Source organism: Mizuhopecten yessoensis, unplaced genomic scaffold (assembly GCF_002113885.1).
Source record: "Mizuhopecten yessoensis strain PY_sf001 unplaced genomic scaffold, ASM211388v2 scaffold733, whole genome shotgun sequence".
Classification (NCBI taxonomy): Eukaryota; Metazoa; Mollusca; class Bivalvia; order Pectinida; family Pectinidae; genus Mizuhopecten; species Mizuhopecten yessoensis.
The window spans coordinates 228,006-240,432 of record NW_018403694.1 but is presented as its reverse complement, the minus strand read 5'-3'; the positions used below and the strand labels follow the sequence as shown (position 1 = coordinate 240,432).

Sequence of the window (12,427 nt, the reverse complement as noted above, 5' to 3'; positions counted from 1 at the left end):
CTTGTGCCATATGCCTTCCATCCTGAGCAACTTTCGACTTGGCTCCTTTATTAGCATAGTCCAATAGCCACTGACGAAAATCCTCCTGTGAAGTTTGGTTTCACCTCCATTACCTCTAGAAATTGTTGTAATTTCTCTCCTTCTGACATGATGTTTGAATAAACACAGATGTCACATGCCATTTGGACAGGGTGTACATAAATTGTAAATATCAGTGTTTGAATATCGCGCGCTTGCCAGCAAGGTAACTTTAACAGGTAAGTTACGCATGCGCTAATAAGTGTACTACAGGTGAGAAGGGCGGACATTACGGGTGCGGACCATGTAGTGAATGTTGGAGCGCAAATAGCTGCTTGCGCTTTTCGTCCTTGGGCCGTCGACGTTCGTGTAACGGAAGGCCAAATACAGATGGTCATTTTGGTACTCCACAACTATTGGATCCCGATGACGTGAGACTGAACGTTCCCAGAGAAACCCTTCACCTACATATATAACTACCTGTACTTGTGTGGTCATGGAGAGGGTAAAGCCTAATACCCTTGTCTTTGGCTGGTCTGTGTGACCTATTACTGTATATACTTACCTGGACCTGTGTGGCCGTGGAGAGGGTAACACTTTATACCCGTACAGTGGACTGGTCTGTGTGACCTGTGTCCAACAAGTCTGTGTGACTGAGTGTTGACTGGTCTGTGTGACCTGCTGTTGACTGGTCTGTGTGACCTGTTTATGTACCGGCTGGATCTGTGTGACCCGCTACGTTCTATATGTGTTTGTCAGCTTGGAGGGGACTTCACTGAGATTGGACAAGTCTAAGGGAGGACGGCGTCATCAACATTGGAGACGACACAACAGCGTCCAACAAGCTACAGAGACTTTAGGGTGTTGATATGGCATTTTGTATTATTAGTTAGTTATATATATGTACATATTACATGTCATTCGTTAGCGAGTTGATAGTGAGAGAGAGAGAGCCATTCTGATTTTGTGTGATGAATATTGTATATTATGTACTAATTATGCATTGTAAATACATTGTATATACTGTTTGAACCGTGGTTTGCTTTATGTTCTAGGAAACCAGTATTTGATCAATCCCGGTCGGTTCTCGTTACACTTACCTTACACAAAATCCAAACGTAAAAGAGATTGTTTTCTAAATTGATGAAAATCAAAATACAATATCAAAACTGAAAAGAAAATCAATGCATGTATACATGTAAGGATATTTCACACACAAAAACATGAATTGTTTCGCAAACATTCAAATCTGGGTCAAACCTAGGATCAAAACTCAATCTCAATCACACACTGAAATCAATGATCAATGTTGAATAAGAGCAACTCCTGAAATAAACACACTCTCAACAAATATGATACAAAGTCAAGGTCGGTCAAAAGTCAAACCTAATTTAGTACATGTTAAATGTAATTTAAGTGCTTACCAGTACAGGCGTTGATGTAGATATGTATCTTTACAAACAACCCTCTAATCTCAACTATGGCTTTTTTGAGAAAGAAAAAAAAATCAAAATTCAAAACCAAAATTGCTTAACAAAATTATATAGATAATTCTAATCTAAAAAAAAAATGTAAATCTATATATATATCTCACTCTACAAAAAAAAATATGAAGTCTACATTAGAAATTAAATCATGATTTTTTTTATAAGAATTACTAAAGTATATTGTTATCAGTAATGTTACCAAAAAAATAATACAATTTATACAAGTAAGTAGTCCATGTTGCTGATTTACATCAATGTAGAATGGAACTACTACAAATGAAGCTACAATAATAAACACATATTATATATTTAACTAGATAAATGCATGTAATTATTTCTCTCTCACTCTCCAATCAAATCGGTCCATCTCAAATCAATAACAATATTTCATTGATAAGAAGCAACAAAAAATATATTGGAAAATGTCAATGTTTTTCTGCACTGGTCCAGGGAATACAGGTAAGTCTCTTCACTTCAGAATGTAAACACAATCAAGCCGAGGTCAAGGTCATTCAATGGAAAAAAAACATGTATCCAATATACCACACATGTGTCCACATAGCAAGTTGTCTCTCCTCAATATAGAATACTAAATCACCACAGTCTATAATAGGTTACTGGATAATCAGGAAACAGTTAACAACACAAGTCAGCTTACCGCTCTGTTGTTTAATTTGTCAGCAAGTTGAAAGACGAATTAATTCTCACAATATGATCACAGGCTCCTGCGAAACGTCATGAGGTGTATTCCAAATACCGGAAGTAGCTACCTGAGTATCAGTTGTCTGTCCTCTACCGGTCCTACTCTGCAACATCCAAAGGTTAATACACGTTGGGCGCCATTTGTTACAGTGCTATATTCGTGTGTACAATCCACAAAACACTGTTGGGTTCTTTAATGCCTTTTATTCTGTGGTTTAAAAAAAACCACACAGATCCTGCGGGGGTTTACAGAAATCCCTTTGCCTAATAATCGGCGTACGACCGGCAGTTGTTACGTATACCAAGTGTTAAACATGTCATACAAGTTCTCTATATTCGTAATACTTCAAATCTCTTCTGATATCAAAAGTCGATCTATACCCTTCAACGCCTTGGTGCTGAGTGATATTAGTTAAGTTAAAAATCATGCAGTTGTTAGCTATGACCAATAAAAATGTCCGTTGACGTCATGTGACTAAAATAACTCACATTCCACACATTCTTACATACAGGTAACACAAACATTAAGGGTCCTCGCATCACATTCTTTCATCACACAACTATACTACCAAACAACCATTTAAGGTTCCTTACACCAAGACCTTTCATGATATTAAAATCCATTCTAAGTCTTACACACAATAAATATATATATCCCTGTTACAGTAGTATCCTAAAACAGTCAGATAAATTATATTCTTCAACTATATCAAGTATGTTTTGCCTAGCATTAGGATTGTTTACATTTCTATAATTATAGGTATCTTTTTCTGGGTTAAGTACAATATTGTAATCTCTACATATAATGATTTCTGTATTTTCAAGTTCATCTAGAGTCTTTTTAAGTATTCATAAAACATTGGGTCATCAGTGTTAGGACCGTATAAAGTTACAAACGTTTATCTTCTCTTCTCAATTGTAATATCAACAGCTATAAAATTGTCACCTCTATCTTTTTTAACTTCGTGTATATAAAATTCAAAATTATTATTCAACATAATACTCACGCCTCTACAATTTTACAGATAAGAATTAAAAATATACTTAAAAACCACTGTGACTCAATATGATTCTCTATTTGAGGTGTAGAATGAGTGTCTTGGAGAGAAAAAATATTAAAATCCCTCAAATTTGTTTGTAAATAATTCAGTACATCAAGTCTTTTTTTCCTTTGACCTCAAGCCCTGACAGTTTGCAGACATGATTTTTATACAATCAGACATAATCTAAACCAGTTGTAAGTCTTATCGATAAGGCATACATTTGTAATAGTTTTAAAATAATTATAGACAGTATCATATATCATAAAGTCAGTGACAAATATGTTTTTCCATTTGATCTCCTCCCTTTGCAAGCATTCCACGTTTTAAGTTAAGCGATACCACACAAACATAAAACACTGAATACATATAACAATTAAAGACAAAAAGCACTATGTACATTTATATTCTGAAAAGGAATCTAAACATACTCCTGAAAATACCAATACCCAGGTACAGCTAGCCTATGTTATATTTATGATATTATGGTTGATTATATAATTAAGTGCCTTAGATTATGTCTGTCGATCAATTATAATTTAATATGAGTATATAGTTAAAACACTTAATGTATGGAGCAGGCAGATTTTAAATAAAACTTTTATCATCATACCTACTATTTGAGTTCGTTCCAAGGTTAATATTTACATTTTAAAACTTGTGAATGTCTGCAAACCAAACATCTCCATGTGGTTTATACTACGGAAGTGAATATTCACATAGTAAACGATGTGTCAGAATAAGGTAAATATTATCCGGATTTTAGAGCATATCGTAAAACATATCCGGATTATGGTCTTGAACGGAATATATACTATTCTGTATACATAAGGATGTATTTAATTCAACCTAATTATAATGGATTTGAAAAACAAATGGAAAACATATTTTCTCAGTGAAGAAAAGAGAATACGGAGTTAAAAAATCCGTATGTTGATGCATTGTAGTACATGGGCTTTATTATCCGGATTACCATTTGCATTAACCAATGCTATCAAGGCCGTATTATAAACTGATAATTTTGAAAATTTTCAGATAATAAAAAGAACATTCCTTTTATCTTATCTCATACCACGGAATTAGATTCCTTGCTCATACGGATCAATGTGGAAAAAAACCGGAATTATTTAACCTTTCAGTTACTAGGGGTCGCTTTTACGGATATGAATCGACCATGTATCATAAATATATAATTAAAATACCATGTCTATAAACTTGAATCTATGATATTCAAAATTTTCCAATATACTACTGAAGTGAATATTCACATAGTAAACATTTACAAGTTCAATATTGACTGACCTAGTATAAATGATTGTCGCATTTGATAAATACATACAAATCTATATTTCATTCGATACATTTCACCTTGTATACATATTGTGGTGAGTTAACTGTCTCCTTTGTTTAATAACAACAACCAACAAAAGAATATTTCATGTAATTCATCCTATTTTTAAAGAAAAAATAAAAGTAGAATACAAAAATAAAAACAGCTAAAGTATAGTGATACAAAAATTAATATGTTACACATAATTTTAGGTAAAATGATATACATATTATAGTCATATACACTTTTCCGCACACATATTTGAATCAAAAATATATTGTTCTGCAATAGTACTTCCTCTATAGACATAAATCCATATGTAACAACGGCATATGATATTTTTCTTACCTNGGGGGGGGGGGGGGGGGGGGGGGGGGGGGGACTTACTTTATCAAAGGCAAATTTGATTCTGAACCTCACATACACGTTGATCTCTTAAATATTCCATGGTTGATAAAGATATATCTCTTAATGCATGTATATGATCGAGAAATAAATAAAAAAATAACCAGTATCGATCAAGTCATACATTGGTCACCTATGATCCTACAGCTATATTGCCGCCTGGTTTCATAGTTGATTTTGGGACACTCGTGCAATGTATATTTTTTCTTGTTGTCAGGACTATGATGACTGTTTAGTAAGTTTTTAAATATTGCATTGTTGTCGGTATATTATTTATTTCTACGTACTATTTACAATTAACACAGTTTAAATCAGGTACACACAAACATAAACAACAGAGTTATATGCGATTTGCTTGAGATGAGAGTATGGCATCTAAGTCTTCGTGACTCCGGATATGCCGAACTTCATCGTTCAATGTTTTTACTTTTATTTTTCCGTTCATCACCCATGCTCCTTGTAGCTCACTATCGCGACATTGGTAGGCTCTCGACATCAGTTCTTGATTTTTACGTGTGATATCTTCCATGATCACTATACCAGATTGCTTTAGTTTGGGTTTGTTTTTTATCACATTGAACTTTGAGCGCCTGAGGACGAACTTGCAAATAACGGCCCGGGTTTTTTCCGGCTCTGTGAACACCAAGTCTATGCGCAGTGTCGATTTCGTTTGGGTCAAGTTTCATTCCGAGTTTAGCGTTACATAACTTGACGACTAAAGTGACAGTGTCTTCTACGGATTCATTGGGGTTGCTGTCCTCCAGTCCCACTATCCGGATACTATTTGCCCTACCATGTTGTTCCAAGTCATTTAAGATGGAATTATTTGCATGGGATTCCTGGCTGAGAAAATAAACTTTTCGTCGCTGTTGGCAGTGATTTTTTCAACAGTTTTCTTTAGTTTTTGATTTTCTATTGCTAGGTCGTGCATCTCACCTTTTATTCGTTCTAAGTTGTCTTCGTGTTCTATCTTTAATACACTGATAGTTTTTTCGAAATTCCGGGAAAGTTTTTTAACTGTTGCCTGTAGTTGCTCTGTAGTGACCAAATTTTTCATTTGAACTTTCATGTCCTCTATGGTGACAACTTTACTGAGCAGTAGCTTAATTCTCTCTAATCGTGCATTTACCTCAGAGTTGTCTTTAGTTTTATCTATATCCCAGTGGTTTCTTCTATAGTAGGCTGGGTTTTATCAATTTTCGGTGTTTTAACTTTATGTTTGTCTTTTTTTATCTTTTGTATTTTTTGCTTCCTTCGACGAAGAGTTGATTTGACTAACGTCAAAACTGGAGTCTGAATATGTTGATAAAACTCTTTTTGGAGTCTTCTCCATTTCAAGTTTTTTGTATAGCGAGTAAGTCCGGATGGCACTCTCCGATAACACGTGCGTGTATTTCTGTACCTGGTAAGTGGTATATTCAGACACTCATGCGTGACAACAGGTGACAAGTGTTCATTATGGCGTATGCGATAACGTATAGAGTCAATACATTTACAAACATTAGTCGAATATTCCGAAAATTTTCGTTTATAGTCTCCCTTTTTCAACTCACCGCACTCATTGCTTCCTGAGGATGTTGCGTGTCAAATTTTGTAGTGGTGGTTGTTCTGTAATGATATCTCTAAATCTAAACACCGGAGCTCACAAACACACGTCCATACTCTATGGTCGCCATCTTCGATTCTGTATATAATGATAAGTGTTAATAGATAGACGCGTATTTTATGATACGTAAGTATTGAAAGATAGACGCGTATTTTATGATAGGTATGTATTGGTGGGGAGACGCGTATTTTATGATACGTAAGAATTGGTGAGCATAACTGATACTGATGAATATTTTACCATCCGTCAATTACTGTTTTTTCTTTCCTTTGTAGTGGTGTACGTTTTTGCATGGTCTCCCTATGCCATCGTGTCCTTCTGGACATGTTTTAGCGCCCCAGAAAGTGTCCCAGCAATTGTAACAGGATTCCCGCCCATAATAGCTAAGTGTAGCGCAGCTCTCAACCCCATCGTATACATCGCAACGAACAAGCAGTTCCGAATGGCCTTTTACGAGTTCCTTCCTTCGGGATTAAAGAGTACGATGATCAAGAAAGAGGAAGACGCCATGCGATCCTCTTCCGATTCAGACGATACAAAAAAGAAGGAAGCGAGAAAAGCTACCCAAGTAGCCCCTGTGGACGATGGGGCGTCACAGGGAGAGAAAACCGCAGTAGAGGATCTATCTCCACCGCCATCACAGGCGGTTGCCAACGCCTAGACTAGCCTACCAGAGACTGTTCACCGATAACGAGTCCAACAGAAAAGGAAGAACGATTGAAAACAATCGATGTTTTGGCTAGTATTCCATTGCTACAAATTGTATGTTGGTAAATCGGTTCGGCGGCAAGTCTAAAGTCAAGGTGACGTCACATAAAAATATATTGGTTTTAGAAAACTGTACATATGCTAATGGACGTACGTTGGCTAGGAACACTACATGATACAGTGGTGCCTCGCGAGAACAGGGGATATCGTCATGGTAGGGTGATGCTACGTGAAACAGGTGATAACGTCATGACACAGTGGTGCCTCGTGAGAACAGGTCATATCGTCATGACACAGTGGTGCCTCGTGAGAACAGGTGATATCGCTATGACACAGTGGTGCCTCGCGAGAACACGTGATATCGTCATGGTAGTCTAGTGCCAGTGAGAATAGGTGATATCATCATTGTAGGGTGGTACAACATGAGAACAGGTGATATCATCATGACATAATGGTGCCACATTAGAATAGGTGATATCGTTGTTGTAAAGAGGTGCCACGTGAGAACAGGTGATATCATCATGACATAATGGTGCCACGATATCGTTATTGTAGGGTGGTACCACGTGAAAACAGGTGATAACATCATGACATAAAGGTGCCACGATATCGTTATTGTAGGGTGGTACCACGTTAGAACAGGTGATATCGTCATGACATATTGGTGTCACGTAGGAATAGGTGACATCGTCATTGCAGGGTGGTACCACGTGAGAACAGGTGATAACATCATGACATAAAGGTGCCACGATATCGTTATTGTAGGGTGGTACCACGTTAGAACAGGTGATATCCTCATGACATATTGATGTCATGTAGGATAGATGATATCGTCATTGCAGGGTGGTACCACGTTAGGATAGGTGATATCGTCATTGCAGGGTGGTACCACGTGAGAACAGGTGATAACATCATGACATAAAGGTGCCACGTTAGAATAGGTGATATCATCATTGTAGGGTGGTACAACATGGGAACAGGTGATATCATCATGACATAATGGTGCCACGTTAGAATAGGTGATATCGTTATTGTAGGGTGGTACCACGTGAGAACAGGTGATATCATCATGACATAATTGTGCCACGTTAGAATAGGTGATATCGTCATTGTTAAAGGGTGCCACGTGAGAACAGGTGATATCATCATGACATAATTGTGCCACGTTAGAATAGGTGATATCATCATGACATAATGGTGGTAACACGTGAGAACAGGTGATATCATCATGACATAATGGTGCCACGTTAGAAAAGATGATATCGTCATTGCAGGGTGGTACCACGTGAAACAGGTGATATCATCATGGTAGGGTGGTGCTACGTGAAAGAGGTGATAACGTCATGACACAGTGGTGCCTCTTGAGAACACGTGAAATCGTCATGACACAGTGGTGCCTCTTAAGAACACGTGATATTGTCATGGTAGTCTAGTGCCAGTGAGAATAGGTGATATCGTCATTATAGGGTGGTACAATGTGAGAACAGGTGATATCATCATGACATAATTGTGCCACGTTAGAATATATGAAATCGTCATTGTAGGGTGGTGCCGCGTCAGAACAGGTGATATCATGATATATTGGTGCCACGTTAGAATAGGTGATATCGTCATTGCAGAGTGGTAACACGTGAGAACAGGTCATATCATCATGACATATTATGCCACGTTAGAATAGGGGATTACGTTATTGTAGGGTGGTTACACGTGAAAACATGTGATATCATCATGAGATAATGGTACCCCGTTAGAATAGGTGATATCGTCATTGTAGGGTGGTGCCGCGTGAGAACATGTTATATCGTCATGGTAGATTGGTGCCACGTTAGAATAGGTGATATCGTCATTGCATGGTGGTAACACGTGAGAACAGGTGATATCATTATGACATAATGGTACATCATTAGAATAGGTGATATCGTTGTTGTATAAAGGTGCCACGTGAGAACAGGTGATATCATCATGACATAAAGGTGCCACGATATCGTTATTGTAGGGTGGTACCACGTTAGAACAGGTGATATCCTCATGACATATTGGTGCAACGTTAGGATAGGTGATATCGTCATTGTAGGATGGTACAATGTGAGAACAGGTGATATCATCATGACATAATTGTGCCACGTTAGAATATATGAAATCGTCATTGTTGGGTGGTGCCGCGTCAGAACAGGTGATATCATCATGATATATTGGTGCCACGTTAGAATATATGAAATCGTCATGGTAGGGTGGTACCACGTTAGAACAGGTGATATCCTCATGACATATTGGTGCCACGTTAGGATAGGTGATATCGTCATTGCAGGGTGGTACCACGTGAAAACAGGTGATATCGTCATGGTAGAGTGGTGCCAGGTGAGAACAATTGATATCGTCATGGTAGAGTGGTGCTAGGTGAGAACAATTGATATCATCAGGGTAGAGTGGTGCCACGTGAGAACAGTTGATATATTCATGGTAGAGTGGTGCCAAGTAATAACAATTGATATCGTCATGGTAGAATGGTGCCAGGTGAGAACAATTGATATCGTCATGGTATAGTGGTGCCAGGTGAGAACAGTTGATAAAGTCATGATACATTGGTGTCATGTGAAACAAGTGATATCGTTATTGATGCGTGCGTTGAATAAAATTATGCTTGATTTTAAATATGTATGTATATGACATTGTTACATGAACATTCCCGTTATTATAAAAAGAAATTTAAAGGTCAACTTCATATATGTTGTAATTAAAAATGATATACTGTACAAATATCAATTTACTGTGATGGTAACGTTTTTGAAATGTCTGGTAGGAATGGTTATTCAATGCTGTGTAAGAAGGGGTGAGTTCTTGTTGCGACGTAAAACACTGTACCGGGGATGTTTTAGGACTGAAAACACATGTCTCTTCAGGGCTAAAGAACCCATAGACGTTGTCCTTGATTACAATCACTCTACTTGTAGTCACTGGTTGGCTGATATAATTATCCTTGCAATCTCTTGGTTGTTGATCGATCCACACATGTAGTTCCTTGTGACTGACAAAGACCTGTTACAGTTATACCATACGTCCTCCGCATACAAAAGGGTGTCAACATGACAGTATTACATGACATATGTAAGGGCAGTCTCTACACAGCCATGTTTGTCGTGCCAACACCATTCACTGAATGTGGACGTTTTTTTATATCATTACTCTCACGACGGGAAAAGGGGTAGATAGGGAGAGCTGAATCGATGAGTCTTTGTTTCCTTTTGTATTTATGAATTACCGCTGGTGGGTTTTATTGTTGTAGTGTTTATTTCAGTTATCTATGCAGCGTATCTCTCCCTTTGATAAGTAGGTCCCGTGGTTTCCGATGTTCGTTGTTTGGAGGACCAAAATGCGATCGACTAACTTTCCCATCTTCCGTGAGTGTATAGCTTTGGTATATCCACACACCTTTTGGCGTTTGTTAAATACATTTAGAAACAAATTCACAGACAAATATTTCGTTAATGTTTAGACACTTGACTTATTTTCGAGTATTTAAGTAGATCAGCAATATGCAACCTGTAATGTATTTTGTTAAGTTCAATGCGTAAGTTTATGTTTCATTCAGAGTTACAATTAGGGTTATTCGGGTATGGATGATGCTTTTCCTCAAGCATCAGGAAGCCTAGGGTCTTGATATTTTGTCATTTATTAGCCCAGATGATGTGCTATAGAGGATATTGAATAGTATTGATATTTACTTACATTCATTGTAACAGGGTTCAAAAGTAAAAAGAAAAATCTATATCTTTCTGTAGTAGTTTAACATTAGTAATCGGGCTTTTGTTATGCTGTGTACAATAGAAACGCCTAACTTTCTACTTCTTCTTGTATTAAGATTAATATCAAATCAATCATTCCGACAGGTTCATAGTTCATCATAGGGTATTCGGGTGAGGGTATCTGAATATTACTTAACAAGCACCAGAAGGGTAGGTTTACGATACTTGGTCTGTCTCTAGCCCAACACTTAGCTATCTAGTTACCGAAAAGTAATGGCATTGCCCTTCATTAAAGGTCATATGGGCAAAGGTTTAAAACACGATGAAATACCTAAATTGTTAAAAACATCTAGAACTACAGAACAAATGGAAAGTGTCTAATATACCCATTCTAACGCTTCAAATTTACAACAATAGATTATTTACTCTCAAACTAATACTTCTAGTTAACCACGCCTTTCATGTAAGCCGTGCTACAATGAAATTTCAGCAACAAGATAAAAACTCGAAGAATGAAGAAAGATTGGCAAAGCTCAACGTTTACAACCATTGTATCTCAGGTCAAAAGTTGATTTTGAGGTTCTGGGGTTAAAATCGTCATAAAATATCCGTTATGAAATTTGAAAGCGATTCTGCTCGACCAAAACCAACCGTTAGATTTTGATATTTTTTATGTGAAAAGTCCAATGTGGGCTTTAAAACTGAAGATAATGCTTACAAGCTCCTCATACGATATTTATTTTTCTCTTGTTGTCGTTCTGTCTAGAAGAAAAGCTTCAATAACAAATAATTATAAAAGTTATAATCAGACTTAAAAACCAAGTATAAGAACAAGTTTGCTTTAAGTAACTTATATAAAAGTTATCGGTTTAAGGTGTTATATAAATGTTGTCAATTATAGGTCAACTTTCAAAGTTACATTTTGACGTTTATGAAGAAAAAAAATCGGTGACGCATTGCCTGCACATTCATAAGTTTTCTTCGCTAATCCATGGGTCAAATTTATGATACAACTCAATAAAGGTAAGCGTGGATACATTGAAACAAGCGAACGTTATTTCGTTAAAACAAAGAAAAAGTTAGATACGTTAATGGTTTTCTTGGAAAATCTGGCAAGCGAAGGAAATAGGGTAAGTGTAAGTAATATCCACCTTACATATGAACATAAATGAAATTAGACTAGATTGAAACAACACGTAAGGTAGATTAAGGATTGTCGTTCTGTCAGGAACGTTTCAGAGAGTGTGTCATTAGACTAGATTGTAATAACACGTAAGGTAGATTAAGGGTTGTCGTTCTGTCTGGAACGTTTCAAAGAGTGTCATTAGACTAGATTGTAATAACACGTAAGGTAGATTAAGGGTTGTCGTTCTGTCTGGAACGTTTCA

At 36.9% G+C, this 12,427-nt stretch overlaps 1 protein-coding gene across 1 annotated transcript in view; it reads left to right on the top strand.

The window, feature by feature from the left end:
* LOC110452210 (green-sensitive opsin-like) overlaps window positions 1-12,421 on the top strand; it is a 28,982-nt gene extending 16,561 nt beyond the window's left edge. Inside the window, exon 3 of the mRNA XM_021500587.1 lies at window positions 6,864-12,421. Coding sequence (XP_021356262.1) covers window positions 6,864-7,249 — 386 coding nt within the window. The 3' untranslated portion in view covers window positions 7,250-12,421. The remainder of the gene's footprint in view (window positions 1-6,863) is intronic.
* The last annotated feature ends 6 nt before the right edge of the window (window positions 12,422-12,427 follow it).